The sequence below is a fragment of the Rhinopithecus bieti genome, unplaced genomic scaffold, assembly GCF_001698545.2.
Source record: "Rhinopithecus bieti isolate Rb0 unplaced genomic scaffold, ASM169854v2 scaffold_4101, whole genome shotgun sequence".
Lineage (NCBI taxonomy): Eukaryota > Metazoa > Chordata > Mammalia > Primates > Cercopithecidae > Rhinopithecus > Rhinopithecus bieti.
This window is the reverse complement of record NW_016804458.1, coordinates 1,638,991-1,655,599: the sequence shown is the minus strand read 5'-3', so window position 1 is coordinate 1,655,599 and position 16,609 is coordinate 1,638,991. Positions and strand designations below refer to the sequence as shown.

General features: G+C 35.6%; 1 protein-coding gene across 2 annotated transcripts in view; it reads right to left on the bottom strand.

The window, feature by feature from the left end:
- The window catches only part of NME7 (NME/NM23 family member 7), a 222,994-nt gene that overhangs the window by 144,695 nt on the left and 61,690 nt on the right, over positions 1-16,609 (bottom strand). For both annotated transcript variants that reach the window (XM_017868462.1, XM_017868461.1), the window contains exon 7: positions 5,898-6,003. In XM_017868462.1, the coding sequence (XP_017723951.1) occupies positions 5,898-6,003 (106 nt within the window). The remainder of the gene's footprint in view (positions 1-5,897; positions 6,004-16,609) is intronic.

Here is a 16,609-nt window from a genome sequence, read left to right as displayed (position 1 = left end):
ATTTCCCTCTACACACTGCTTTAAATGTGTCCCAGAGATTCTGGTATGTTGTATCTTTGTTCTCATTGGTTTCAAAGAACATCTTTATTTCTGCCTTCATTTCGTTATGCACCCAGTAGTCATTCAGGAGCAGGTTGTTCAGTTTCCATGTAGTTGAGCGGTTTTGATTGAGTTTCTTAGTCCTGAGTTCTAGTTTGATTGCACTGTGGTCTGAGAGACAGTTTGTTATAATTTCTGTTCTTTTACATTTGCTAAGGAGTGCTTTACTTCCAATTATGTGGTCAATTTTGGAATAAGTGTGATGTGAGATAAGCATGTGTTTTTTGTCATTGGTTTCATGTGATAAATTACATTTACTGATTTGTATATGTTGAATCAGCCTTGCATTCCAGAGATGAAGCCACTTGATTGTGGTGGATAAGTTCTTTGATGTACTGCTGGATTCAGTTTGCCAGTATTTTATTGCGGATATTCGCATAGATGTTCATCAGGGATACTGGCCTGAAATTTTCTTTTTTTGTTGTGTCACTTCCAGGTTTTTGTATCAGGATGATGCTGGCTTCATAAAATGAGTTGGGGAGGATTCCCTCTTTTTCTATTGTTTGGAAGAGTTTCAGAAGGAATGGTATCAGCTCCTCTTTGTACCTCTGGTATAATTCGCTGTGAATCTGTCTGTTCCTGGACTTTTTTTGGTTTATAGGCTATTAATTACTACGTCAATTTCAGAACCTGTTACTGGTCTACTCAGGTGTTCTACTTCTTCCTGGCTTAGACTTGGGAGGTGTCTGTGTCCAGGAATTTATCCATTTCTTCTAGATTTTCTAGTTTATTTGCGTAGATGTGTTTATAATATTATCTGATGGTAGTTTCTGTTTCTATGGGATCAGTGGTGATATCCCCTATATCACTTTTTATTGAATCTACTTGATTCTTCTCTCTTTTCTTCTTTATTAGACTGGCTAGCAGTTTATCTATTTTGTTGATTTTTTTCAAAAAAACAGCTCCTGGATTCATTCATTTTTTGAAGGTTTTTTTTGTGTGTGTGTCTCTATCTCCTTCAGTTCTGCTCTGATCTTAGTTACTTCGTGTCTTCTGCTAGCTTTTGAATTTGTTTGCTGTTGCTTCTCTAGTTCTTTTAATTTTGATGTTAGGGTGTCAATTTTAGACCTTTCCTGCTTTCTCTTGTGGGCATTTAGTGCTATAAATTTCCCTCTAAACACTACTTTAAATGTGTCCCAGAGATTCTGGTATGTTGTATCTTCATTTTCATTGGTTTCAAAGAACATCTTTATTTCTGCCTTCATTTTGTTATTTACCCAGTAGTCATTCAGAAGCGGATTGTTCAGTTTCCATGTATTTTGTGCAGTTTTGAGTGTTCTAATTTGATTGCACTGTGGTCTGAGTTCGTTATAATTTCCATTCTTTTGCATTTGGTCAGGAGTGTTTTACTTCCACTTATGTGGTCAGTTTTAGAATAAGTGTGATGCGGTGCTGAGAAGAATGTATATTCTGTTGATTTGAGGTGGAGAGTTCTGTGGAGGTCTATTAGGTCTGCTTCGTTTAGAGCTGAGTTCAAGTCCTGAATATCCTGGTTATTTTTCTGTCTCGTTGATCTGTCTAATATTGACAATGGGGTGTTAAATTCTCCCACTATTATTGTATGGGAGTCTAAGTCTCTTGGTAGGCTTCTAAGCATGTGCTTTATGAATCTGGGTGCTCCTGTATTGGGTGCATACATATTTAGGATAGTTAGTACTTCTTGCTGCATTGTTCCCTTTACCATTATGTAAGGCCCTTCTTTGTCTCTTTTGATCTTTGTTGGTTTAAAGTCTGTTTTATCAGAGATTCAGATTACAACTCCTGCTTTTTTTGCTTTCCATTTGCTTGGTAAATATTCCTCCATCCCTTAATTTTGAGCGTATGTGTGTCTTTGCAAGTGAGATGGGTCTCCTGAATACAGCACACTGATGGGTCTTGACACTTTATCCAATTTGCCAGTCTGCATCTTTTAATTGGGGCATTTAGCTCATTTACATTTAAGGTTAATATCGTTATGTGTGAATTTGATCCTGTCATTATGATGTTAGCTGGTTGTTTTTCCCGTTAGTTAATGCAGTTTCTTCATAGTGTCGATGTTCTCTACAATTTGGTATGTTTTTTCAGTGGCTGGTACCAGTCATTCCTTTTCATGTTTAGTGCTTCTTTCAGGAGCTCTTGTAAGGCAGATCTGGTGGTGACAAAATCCCTCAGTGTGCTGTATTTGCTTGTCTGTAAAGAATTTTATTTCTCCTTCGCTTATGAAGCTTAGTTTGGCTGGATATGAAATTCGGGGTTGAAAATTCTTTTCTTTAAGAACATTGAATATTGGCCCCCACTCTCTTCTGGCTTGTAGGGTTTCTTCAGAGAGATCCACTGTCAGTCTAATGGGCTTGCCTTTGTGGGTAACCTGACCTTTCTCTCTGGCTGCCCTTGACATTTTTTTTGTTCATTTCAACCTTAGTGAATTTGACAATTATGTGTCTTGGGGTTGCTCTTCTCGAGGAGTATCTTTGTGGTGTTCTCTGTATTTCCTGAATTTGAATGTCAGTCTGTATTGCTAGTTTGGGGAAGTTCTACTGGATAATATCCTGAAGAGTGTTTTCCAACTTGGTCCCATTCTCCCCGTCACTTTTAGGTACACCAATCAAACACAGATTTGTCTTTTCACATAATCCCATATTTCTTGGAGGTTTTGTTCATTTCTTTTTAGTCTTTTTTCTCTAATCTTGTCTTCTCTCTCTATTTCATTAAGTTGATCTTCAGTCACTGACATCCTTTCTTCCACTTGATCAATTTGTCTACTGATACTTGTGTATTATTCACGAAGTTCTTTTGCTGTGTTTTTCAGCTCCATCAGGTCATTCATGTTCTTCTCTGCATTGGTTATTCTATTTAGCAATTCGACTTGAGCTTTTTTTCATGTGTTTGTTGGGTGCATGGATGTCTTCTTTATAAAAGGGTTTGTCCATATCCTTTGCCCTCTTTTTAATGAGGTTGTTTTTTCTTGTAAATTTAAGTCCCTTGTAGATTCCAGATATTAAACCTTTGTGAGATGGATAGATGGCAAAAATTTTCTCTCATTCTGTAGGCTGTCTATTCACTCTGATGGTAGTTCATTTTGCTGTACAGAAGCTCTTTAGTTTAACTAGATCCAATCTGGCAATTTTTGTTTCTGTTGTAATTGCTTTTCACGTTTTATTCATGAAATTGTCGCCCATGCCTATGTCCTGAATTGTACTGACTAGATTTTCTACCAGGGTTTTTATAGTTTTGGGTTTTAGATTTAAGTCTTTAATTCATCTCGAGTTAATTTTTGTATACAGTGTTAGAAAGGGGTCCAGTTTCAATTTTCTCCATGTGGCTACCAGTTCTTCCAGCTATATGTGCAATTATTAAAGTATACAACTAGTATTTATTCTATGCCACTTTATTTTATTTCAGTCTCCTTGCAACATATTTTTCCTTTAAAAGGATTAGACCAGATAAATTAAATTGAATAAAACATTTTAAGATGTCAAGGATAAGCTTTTTAAAAAGTTGATGCCAAAAAACAAGAACTTTTTCAAAATGTGAGTGCACTATGTGTGTGCATGTATATATGTATATTTTGTGTATGTGTGTGCACGTGTGTGTGTACAGGTTGAATATTCCTTACAGAAATGCTTGTGACAAGAAGTGTTTTGGATTTCAATTTTTTTTGGATTTTGAAATATCTGTAGATACGTATTTGTGGATCATCCCTAATTCAAAAATCCGATAAACATAAACCAGTGGTTGAAAATGCTACAATGACCATTTCCTTTCAGCTTCATGTCTATACTCAAAAAGTTTTGGAGTTTGGAGTAATTTGGGTTCCAGATTTTTGGATTAGGGATACTACACCTGTGTAGACACTCACACACACACATACACAATCTCCCCAGCTAAGAAAAATGAGTGAAACATAAAATCCCAGATTTTTTTCCATAAATTTTCAACACCAGCCATTTCAAATATTACTATCACTTCCTATGGAATTGTTACTAACCATGATCCATGTGACTTTTTTGTGGCTATTGCTGTTGGGGCAATAGAGTATAGAGGAAACAGAATGGAGATTAAAAACAAACAAACAAACAGGTTTTGCATCCTCGATTTCCATTCTAAATTAGGAGAAACAACTTAATCTCATGGAACCTTAGCTTGCCTATGTGGAAAAGAGCAACAAATTTACCTACTTGACAAACTTGCTGTGAAGATTAAAGATAATGTATAAGGAACCAGTCTGCTACCTGGCACATAGTGGTATATTCTCCATAAGTGTTTGTTACCCATGCTGCATGTTAGTTCCTTGTAATCATGGTCCTAAGGATTTACAATATACTAAAATACTTTCTAAATAATTAAAGAAGTATTAATTATGCAGCAAGATCTTTAAGGCTCATATCCTTCCAACAATAATTCTATTTCTAGGAAGCTGGCCAGAGGAAAAGATTAGAGATATCATCAAATATTTATGTATAAAGATATTCTTCAAAGTTTTAATTTTAACACGAAAACACTGAAAACAACCTAAGTATCCAAATACCATACTACATTTATACAATTGTTGTTAAATATTAAATAATCTATTAAAATATTAATGAGGACTTAACAGCATCCAGAAATGCTCACAAAAATTATATTTAAACAACAACCCATAGACCTACATCTCAACCATTACATTCATGTGTATCAGTGTACACACATGCACATACAAATGCAGAAAAAAAGGATTTGGAGGAAATGAATCAAAATATTAACTATGACTATCTTCAGGTGATTGGAATTCAGTAAGTTTTACTCCGTTTTAATGGTTTTTTATTTTCCAATTTTTCTACTATATACATGGATTACGTTGATACTTAGAAGACATAAAATTTTTAAATCCATTCACTTCTGTATATTATTTAGTATATTTTAGTTTTTTAAGGGTGATCTTTTAACCATATACCATCTTACTTCCAAAAGATTTGAGATACTTAACAAAAATATATACACCAGACTAAAATAAATAAAATAAAGAAATTGAGACAAAAATACGAAAATAACTTGCAAACTATCTCTCTCTATATATGTATATATGCAAACATGTATTTACATACATATGTCAAAGGACTGTTTCAGATACAACGAACTGAAGGAAATTTCTCTAGCTTTCTCAGGAAGGGTATACTGGAGGTATGGCAGATATTGTTTTAATTTGTACAACAGGAGTGCTATTGGCTGGGCACAGTGGCTCATGCCTGTAATCCCAGCATTTTGGGAGGCCGAGGTATGTGGATCATCTGAGGTCAAGGAGTTCGAGACCAGCCTGACCGATATGGTGAAACCCTGTCTCTACTAAAAATACAAAAATTAGCCGGGTATGGTGGTGTATGCCTGTAGTCCCAGCGACTCGGGAGGTTTAGGTTGCAGTAACTCAATATCATGCCACTGCACTCCAGCTTGGACAACAGAACGAGACTCTGTCTCAAAAAAAAAAAAAAAAAAAAAAGAAGTGTTAATTAGGTAAATTAAGTGAATCACAGTTTGTGATTGGAAAGAGAGGAGGCAGACTAAAAGTCAATTAACCAAGACCTGCAACAGTATCACTGAGCCTGAGCATGATCGGCAACTCAAAGAACACCTCCTAAAAATGCACAAAGAAAAAGACAAATAGAGATTTAGACAGATTTTCCCTTATATTTTGTCACCTTTACTCAAGTGCCTTCAAAGAAAAAAAATGGAAACACTAAAAGTATACTTTAATTTCTATACATAAAGTACATCAAGAAAATAAACATTGCTCTCCTATTAAAAAAATGTATTGAATATAGTGTACTCAACATAGCACTTACCTTCACTGACAGCATGGGGTTTAACAATGCAACAGGTACAATTGGTAAATTTAGCAGTGTTTGCCGGCCCACAACCTCCACTTGAAGGAAAAAACAACTCCATTTCCTAAAAACAGAGAGAAATGATTTTGACAAATGTGATCTCTTAGCTGGAACTTACAAGATATTTCTGTGGGGGAGGAGGATCATGCAATTACTTTTAGAGTTTCATCTAAATTTTTTGTTTCAGATTTTCTAAAAATGAGTTTTACAAAGACACACTGATTAGATTAACCCTGTTTCAAGACTTATAACCAGAAGAGCATATAAAGAATTATCAATCAAAGCAAAGACTTAATAAATTTTGAATATTGGAAATACCATTATAAAGTTCTTATTCTCCCCAAAGCATCAGTTAGACACAAATTTAATTTTAAATTTTTCATTAAAATGTGTAAAATAAAATTTAACACTAGGAAATTTTATAGGAAGAGAGATTAATATCAGGAATCTGAGAACTACAGCTACTTAAACCTAACTATAGGCCTAGTATACAATAAAATCAAATGATCCATGTTTTATAAACAGATTTAGGCTGTGTTATTCACATTGGATGTGGTTCACTAAAATGACAACCCAACAATTTGAACTAGCCATAAAGATGGTCACACTAATCAGTTCTTTTAATTACTTAGATGCTTTTCTGCCCCTAAGCTTTCACTGCTGTTATTTTTACTATTCCCTGTAAAACTCTCTGACCCAAGCTCCAAAGAACCTTACCAATGTGTAAAGAGCCACCTCAAATACCACTTAGCACTAGGAGGCATTTCCTGATGCCTCCTGTCAGCAACCTTTACTCCCCCAAAGTTATAGTTATTGGGGTACTTGCCTTCCATCAAATTATAAATTTGAAAAAAAGGGAACTAAGTTGCATAGCTCTGTAGGATCCATAGCACCTAAAACAATGTCTGGCTCAATGCAAATAGCCCTTGGTATATATAAGCGATTGGTACTCAAATCCCTGTGTGTACTCAAATCCATACATGCTCAAGTCCGCAGTCAGCCCTGTGGAACCTGCTTTTAGGAAAAGTCAAATCTATGTAGATGCGAGTTTCACATCCTGCAGATACTGTATTTTCAACCCTTCCATTGAAAAAAATTCACATATAAGTAGACCCGTGTAGTTCAAACCTGTGTTGTTTATGGGTTAACTGTATTTATTTTTCATTAAATTTAAAATGAAAAGATTATAGAATGTGTTAATACGCCACACTGGTCAGCATTTTTTTAAACACAACGACAATGAGGAATTATTCAAATAGTAGTGTATATACTTGAGCATTTCCAGTGGTAAGACATTAGAATAAAAAGTGTTCTATTCCTAAGATATCAAGTGCCTTTCTATCATATTGCTGCCATTATTTATTATTATTTTTAATTAATAACAACAGCAACTACCCCTTTTAGTCCTGTACCAGATGCTTTGATTGCATGGTCCAAGAGAACCTTTATGCTACAGATGAATATTCAAATACCTACAGGGACCTGGAGATGATCAATGAAGGAATGAAGTAGAAGTGGTGTGACAAGAGAACATGACAGACTAGCAAACTGGAAAGGGCATGCCCTTTTGAGAGTTCCCATTGGTCTGTTCCCTTCACAACAAAACTCAAAAGAAATGTCTTTCTTTTCCATTTTTGCTTCCTCTCCTACAGTCTCTTTTAAACCCATAATCAACTAGGCTTTCATTCCACCAAAGCTGCTCATTAAAATCCCTTACTACCTCCATGTTGCTAAGTCCACTGGTTAATTACTCTCAGCCCTCACCTTACCTTACCAAACAGTAATTGACACAGTTTATCACATCCTACACTATGGAATGTTTTCATTACTTGCCTTTCTTCCTACCTCACTGGCTACTCCTTCTCAGTCTCCTTCGATGGTTTTCTCCTATCTAGCTGACCTCTATGTGTTGGAGAGTGCCAGGGCTTAGTTCATCTTCATTACTTGTTCACTAGCAGTTTCTCAATGAATGTTTGGGAATGACTGAAATTCAGCAGCTAAAAAATTCTGCATGTGCTAAACAAAATGAATGTATCCAGTGTATAAATGAGAAAAATAAGACTCAGAAAGCTTAAGTAACAAGCCCTTACAAGTTAGCAAGTGGCAAAGCCAGGATTCAAATCCAAGTGACTGTAGTTCCAAAAACCCTGTACTTTTTCTATTATCTGTCTTTCCAAAGTGAAAAGCAGTACTAAATTGTTCTATCTCTAGTTTAACAAATTATTTAATAATTAGCTGACCAATTATTTTGTCTTAACTTTCCTTTAATTCCTTTTCTCACTCAATTTCTAAAATAAAATGCCAGCTTTCCAAGTACCCAGATTTTCAAGTACCATATTTACCTATGCTGAATAAATATTTATTTATAAAGCATAAAGATTTTACATAAATACATCTTCTTAGTGAAACGTGAATAAGAGCGCTTTTACTAGGTCATTGTTATGGCAATTAATTGAAAGTCTTTATACAACAAATAAAGTCACAAAAATAATATCTGTGTTCCTTTGGGATTTGAGGGCCTAAAATATTTTGTATAAAATCTGTTATTCCAAAGATTCTTGTTATTATCCTTGTCCCTTTACATTTTCCTAAATTCCCTAGTAGGAAAGAATAAATATTAATAGCTTTACAAAAAACTAAAAATTCAGACTCAATTTGAAAGCTTTAGGTATATAATTTTTTAATTTTTTAAACAAATTATAAAATACAGAGTTGTACTACTTCATAAAGTTTCACCCTGATAGGATTTCCTGGTAATTTCACTAAAACATTTGTAATTAATCTGTACTAATAATTTTATTATGATAATAAAAGTATGGCTAACAAGTTTCTCCAAAACTTTTTACTTGTAATAGTAATTTAAAATGGATTATCATTTCTGTAAATGTTCCAAATTAAAATAGTATAGATCAATGAAACAGAACAGAGGTCTCAGAAGTAACGACACACATCTCCAACCATCTGATCTTTAACAAACCTGACAAAAACAAGCAATGGTGAAAGGATTCCCTATTTAATAAATGGTGTTGGGAAAACTGGCTAGCCATATGCAGAAAACAGAAACTGGACCCCTTCCTTTCATCTTATTCAAAATTTAACTCAAGATGGATAAAGACGTAAACATAAGACCTAAAACCATAAAAACTCTAGAAGAAAACCTCAGCAATACCATTCAGGATATAGGCATAGGCAAAGACCTCTTGACTAAAACACCAAAAGCAATGGCAACAAAAGCCAAAGTTGACAAACGGGATCCAATTAAACTAAAAAGCTTCTGCATAGCAAAAGAGAAATTATCATCAGAGTGAACAGGTAACCTATAGAATGGGAGAAAATTTTTGCTATCTATTCATCTGACAAAGGGCTACTATCCAGAATCTACAAGGAACTTAAACAAATTTACAAGAAAAAAACAAACAGCCCCATCAAAAAGTGGGCACAGTATATGAACAGACACTTCTCAAAAGAAGACATTTATGCAGCCAACAAACATATGAGAAAAAAGCTCATCACTGGTCATTAGAGAAATGCAAATCAAAACCACAATGAGATACCATCTTATGCCAGTTAGAATGATGATCATTAAAAAGTCAGGAAACAACAGATGCTGGAGAGGATGTGGAGAAATAGAAATGCTTTTACACTGTTGGTGGGAGTGTAAATTAGTTCAACCTTTGTGGAAGACAATGTGGTAATTCCTCAAAGATCTAGAACCAGAAATAGCATTTGATCCAGCAATCCCATTTCTGGATATACACCCAAAGGATTGTAAACCATTCTATTACAAAGACACATGCACACATATGTTTATTTCAGCACTATTCACAATAGCAAAGACTTGGATGGAACCAAGCCAAATGCCCATCAATGATAGACTGAATTAAGAAAATGTGGCACATATATACCATGGAATACTATGCAGCCATAAAAATGGATGCGTTCGTGTCCTTTGTATGGACACGGTTGAAGCTGGAAACCATCATTCTCAGCAAACTAACACAGGAACACAAAACCAAACACTGTATGTTTTCACTCATAAGTGGGAGTTGAACAATGAGAACACAAGGAGGGGAACGTCACACACCAGGGCATGTTGTGGGGTGGGAGCTAAGGGAGGGATAGAATTGGGAGAAATACCTAATGTAGATGATGGGTTGATGGGTGCAGCAAACCACCACGACATGTGTATACCTACGTAACAAACCTGTGCATTCTGCACACGTATCCCAGAACTTAAAGTACAATAATAATAATAAAAGAAATAGACATAGCCACCTCAACCTTCGGCAATCACAGCCTTGATCAATCAGCAGACATCAACATCAAAGTAAGATCAGCAAAAAGATAATGACTCGCTGAAGGCTCAGATGATTGTTAGCATGCATTGAAGTATTTTTAATTGATATGTTCATAGTTTTTTTTTTTTTTAGACATAATGCTATTGCACTTAGTAGCCTACAGTATAAACATAACATTTATATACCAGGAAACCAAAAAATTCATGGGACTCCCTATATAGCCATATTCACTCCATTGTGGTGGTCTGAACCAAATCCACATTATCTCTGAGGTATGCTTGTAGATGAATAGAACAGAACAAATTGCTGAAATTGACCCAGATGTGTGTGTATATATATAGTCAATACATTGTCAACAAAGGTGCAAAAGCAATTAAAGAAATAAAGTATTTTTAGCATAATGCTGGAAGAATATCTACGTAAAGAATAACAAATTGTGATCATACTTTGTACTACACATACAAATTAACTCAACATGGATCACAGAATTAAGTATAAAAACTAAAACTATAAAACTTCTAGAATCAAATAAAGAATGAAATATTTGTGACCTTTGGTGTGGGAACAGTTTCTTAGACTTGACACCTAAAGCATAATACATTAAAGAACAACTGATACTGGACTTCATCAGAAGTAAAAATTGCTCATACAAAGATATTGTTAAAGAGAATGAAAATGCAAACTACATACTATGAGAAAATACTTGCAAATCATATATCTGGATAAATAATTTGTATGCATAATATAAAGAACTCTGAGCTGAGTGTTAAAAGACAAATAAAAATTACCTGAGCAAAGGGAGAATTGGAATTTCAACACAGAGGGGTAGAATGAGTAAAAGCAACAGAGCAAGAATCCCACAGTAAATAGAAGGTAAGGCTGGAGGAGGGGCTGGGAGACAGATCACTGAAATGCTTTGGAAACTATGTCAAGGAGCTTGAATTTGATTCTGGGAATAATGGAGTACTTTAAAATATCTTTAGTAGTCATGAGATGGATGGATTAATATTTTTAGATAACTCGTTCTGAAACCTATGTGGAAGATACATTTGAGGTAGAAAAGTATATTCCAGGACTCTTGCAGCAGCCCAGGTCAGAACTAGAAGAGTGATGGTAGGAATAGAGAGAAAGGGAATAATTCAAGAAAATGTTTAGAAATGTTAGAAAAACCTACAAGATCTTTTGCTGATTCTATTAGGGGGATAAAGAGGGAAGAATAAAGAATACTGGCTCCCAAATTTCTTTCCTAGAGATGTACCGAACACACAAGGAATACTTCGGTAAATTATAATCAGCACAGGCTGGGCATGGTGGCTTATGCCTGTAATTCCAGCATTTTGGGAGGTCAAGAAGGAGGACCACTTGAGGCCAGGAGTTTGAGACCAGACTGGGCAACATAACAAGACCCTATCTTTACAAAAAATTAAAACTTAGCTGGATGTAGTGGTACATGTTTGCAGTCCTAGCTATTTGGAAGGCTGAGGCAAGTGGATGGCTTGAGCCCATGAGTTCAGAGTTATAGAGAGCTATTATCACACCAACCACTGTATTCCAGCTTGGACAGCAGAGTGAAACTCTGTCTCCAAAAAAAAAAAAAAAATTGTAATCAGTTCTGTTTTAAACGTATTGTTTCTATGTAAGTCTGAAATTGTAAGGACAATCCTAGATAGAAACTTAAGTTAATTTACATTTTTCCATATAAAATTATCTCACACAAGTTATTGACGAATCAATCTATCCCTCGTCCACTGATTTATAATGGCACCAACTTCTCATTATATGTGGGTCATCTCTTGAGCACTCTAGACTGTTGCACTGATATACTTGCCTACTCCCATGCTAATACCACAGTTTTTCCTACTAAAGATTTATGAAAAGTATTGATATCCCTTAAAATAAGTCTCACCCTATCATCACCACATCTTTTTCTCCCTCTTCAAAACTGTCTTAACTGTTCTGGGCCCTTGGCTGTTTCATAAGTTTGTTAAACTTCATGAAAATCTGTTCTAAGATTTTGAATGAAATTACACAATTTATAGATCAACTTGGAGAGAACTGCTATCTTCAGGATACTGACTCTTCCCATTCATAAACGTGGCATATATCTTCATTTATTTATGTCTTTTGTTATTGTCCACAATAAATATTTATAATTTTCTCCATAAAGATCTCCCACATCTTTTGTTCAATTTATTCTAGGTGTCATAGACTTTTTTTTAACCATGTGAATGGAAATCTCTTCTAAAATTACATTTTCTAACTGGTTATTTCAAGTATATCAAGATTACTATTGATTTTTGTATATCAATATTAGATCCAGTACAAATTACAGATACAGGTTTGGGGAGCACCATGAAAGTAAAATATTAATAATAAAAGATAACATCCATTCATTAAATACTATGTTCCAGGTACTATACTAAGCGCTGAAATAATTTCATTTAATCCTCAAAGACCACTACAATGCAGGTTCAATCATGATCTTATTTTGCAGACTAGGAAACTGAAAATTAAAGCAAGGAAAGGAGCAAACCAGGAAGAGAAGCCTGCACAATACCAACGTCTGAAAGGACAAGTGAAGGAAGAAAAACCAATTAGTAAGACACAAATCATGGTCTCTAAAGACAATATTTTCAGGACTGATGAAAATAATGCCAAACTTTAACAATTGCTCACAAATGAGTAGTCAAAGATAGCTGAGGAATGAAAACAGCGAGTATAAGTCTATGTTTTGGTAAAATCTGGAAAGATGGAATCAAAAATTAGACAATAACTAATAGGAACTCAAGGTAAAGAAGAAGCTGTTTGGGGCTGCATAAGTTTGGGGCTGTGATGTTTTTCAATTTTTTAAGACCTATGGTCTTTGCTTCTTCACATAAGCTCTATTTTCCAGCTACAATATTTTTCCTTAATTCTTAGAGCCACCTAACATAATGTCAACAACACTCACTCTTCCCAAGACAAGGGTAAATATATATATATATATATATATATCCTAAAGGGTTCATACAAATAATAGGATATTTCAGGGACTAACAGCAGAAAGAGGTTTAAAAAATTAAATGCACAAAATATAAACAAATATGTTTAAGACATTTCTTTAGGTTAAATGGCAATGGTAGCTGCTTTGGATTGGATGTTTGTTCCTTCCAAATCTCATGTTGAAATTTCATCCCCAATGTTGGAGGTGGGGTCTAATGGGAGGTTTGGATAGTAGGGGTAAATTCCATGAATAGAATAATGCCCTCCCTCCGAGGTGAGCAAGTTTTCCCTCTATTAGTTCCACTGAAAGCTGGTTGTTAAAAATAGCCTGACGCCTCTCCCTGTGGCTTGCTTCTTCTCTTACCATGTGATCTGTGCAAATGCAGGCTCCCTTTTACCTTCCACCATGAGTGGAAGCTGCCTGAGACCCTCACGAGATGCAGATGCCCAATCTTGAACTTCCTGGCCATCAGGACTATGAGCCAAATAAACCTTTTTCCTATATAAACGACCCAGCCTCAGGTATTCCTTCACAGCAACACAAAATGGACTAAGACAGTAGCTAACTTAGCAAAAGTTGTTCCACTACAAGATATAACTAAAATCTGACAAGTATATTTGTGCTCAAATTTATTAAATGATCTAGTAGAAACAAAAAAGAAATGGATGCCATAAGGTGGTAATAGGGTGAAATAGGCAGGAAATATCAGTAAACATGGTAGTGACTTTCAGTTCAGCCTCAATTATTTCCTTCATTAATTAGTTATGTTGATTATTTTTATGATGCTTTAAAATATGATTGGTAATTTAACTATACAAACAATACCACTTTTACAGTAAATGTCTATACTAAGATATGGTCAAAGACTATAATTGCTTTCTTGCAGGTATCTTTAACTTCCTTAACACTTTCATCACATTTGTTTCACAAAACCACAGCCATGGTTAAAGCCAACTCTCCACCTACTCCTTACCTTCAGCTATGCAGTTGAACAGGCTGGAGAACCACACTCATAATTCATGGCCATGAACACGAGATGGGCCATTAATTCAGCATAGCAATCACACACTACATTTCCCTGATTTATTCCTTTTCCAGATGACCATTTCACGTATTTCTCTCCCTTCAGACCAACCAATACCTTATCCCTCATCCTCACTTTTAGCTGTTTTGATCTTGCTTCCTACTTAAGAATCAGCATCTGTGTTCACATATTCTCCCTTCCCATCTGTTGCTACAGACGAGTACCTGAGATGCGCGCCTGCCAATCTCTCCACCTGGGTTCTAATTTCCATTTCCTTTTGCCTATTTAATGAAATTGCTCCAACAAGTCTCCCTCTTTTTCCTACATCATCAATTTTTTACCTAAAACCTCTCATCTTAAAAAAAAATTGATCCTGCTTTTCTTGACAGCTACCACCTCATCTCTTTGCAGGAAAACTCCTCAAAAGAAAAAGTTGTCTATATTCACTAACTCTAATTCCTGTCCCACAATTTTCTTTTAAGTCTACTCCACACAGGGTTTTGCCTCTACCTCCCCATCAACATTGACCTTACAAAGTTCACCAATGATGTCCACATTGCAAAATTTAACAATCCATTCTCAGTCCTCTTCTTACTTGATATATCTGCCTTATTTGACACCACTGGTCATTCTTTCATTTTAGAATATTTGATTCACCTGGCCTCTAGGGCATAATTATCTCTCAGTTTTTCCTCTTACCTCTCTGGTGGCTCCTCCTCAACCTCCTTTACTGCCTTCTTCTACTTGACCTTTTCTCAAGAGGCAGCTTCATCTTTGGTGCTCTTTCCTTCTCTATCTGCACCTTCTCCTTGGTAATCTCAACCAGTCTCCCGGCACTAAACACCATTTATGTGCTGATAACTCTAAGCTGTATACTAATTTTTTTCATTCATCAGTCTAATTGGATAACTAACAAACAGGTTACGTTTATAAATGTCCAAAACATAACTCCTGATTGTCCATTCCTTCTGACTCTAGCCACAGTTTGCCTCATTTTAGTTTATGTAAATTCTATCCTTCTGTTAACCAGGCTAAGAACTTTGGAGTAATCCTTGGTATCTTTTTCTCATACTCTACATTCAGTCTAGCAGAAAATCTTGTTTCTTTGATCTTCAACCCTTAATATATATTTTAAAATATATTTGTATACTTCTTTCATTATTACCACCCAGGTCCAGGCAATCATCTCACTGGGTTATTCCAACAAACTCCTGATTAGGCTCCCTGTTGCCGTTTTTGCGCTCTATAGTCATTTTTTTTTTTTTTTTTTTTTTGAGATGGAGTCTGACTCTGTCACCCAGGCTGGAGCACAGTGGCGTGATCTCAGTTCACTGCAACCTCCACCTCTCTGGTTCAAGCAATTGTCCTGCCTCAGCCTCTGGAGTAGCTGGGATTATAGGTGGGCACCACCACACCCAGCTAATTTTTGTATTTTTAGTAGAAACAGGGTTTTACCATGTTGGCCAGGCTGGTCTTGAACTCCTGACCTCAAGTGATCTGCCCGCCTTGGCCTCCCAAAGTGCTGGGATTACAGGCATGAGCCACCACTCCTGGCCTCTATAGTCATTCTTAATGCAACAGCCAGAATGATCCTTTTAAATGGCAAGTGGAACATATCAGTCCTTTGCTCAAAATCCTAAAACGGCTCTATTTTTTCAGAGAGAAATGTTAAAGTGCTACTACGGCCTATAAGACCATATAATCTTTCCCCTAATTACCTCTGTAACCTCTCACCCTCTTCCTCCCTCTCTCATTCCTATCCAACCACACTGTCCTCTTTGCTGTTAGTTGACTATTCTAGACAGAAACATGCTATTCAAGGAATAGTGAGATGGTTAGTGTGCCTGGAACACAGTGATTAAGATAGAGATTGATCAAAGATACAGTTAGAGATAGATAGGGGCCAGACTAGATACAGCATTGGAGGCTACAATAAAGACTGTAGATTTTATTCTAGAAGAGACAGAAATTCACTGAAGGGTTTTCAGCAGGTGAATGTTAATCTGATTTGTCTTTAAAAGATCACTGGGCATAGTTAATTGTACTTGGGCAAGGTAAAATTTTCATAAATTGAGTGTAAGAAAAGAGGAAAAAATAATTTGGAGGCTATTGTAGCAGTTCTGGCAAAATACATTAGTGATTCAGACCACAATGATCAGATTCAGGGTTTATTCTGAAAGAGCTGAAGGGACTTGCTGATGAAATGGTAAGAAAAAGAAGGAAATCAATTATAAAACTGTCTAATATTGTTTCATTGCAAACACGACCAGATTAAAAACTACTTTAAGTGAGACACTTCTCACAATGCTAAAAATAAACTTACACTTCATTAATTCAACCTCAGCATAAATCCAATATAATGCTT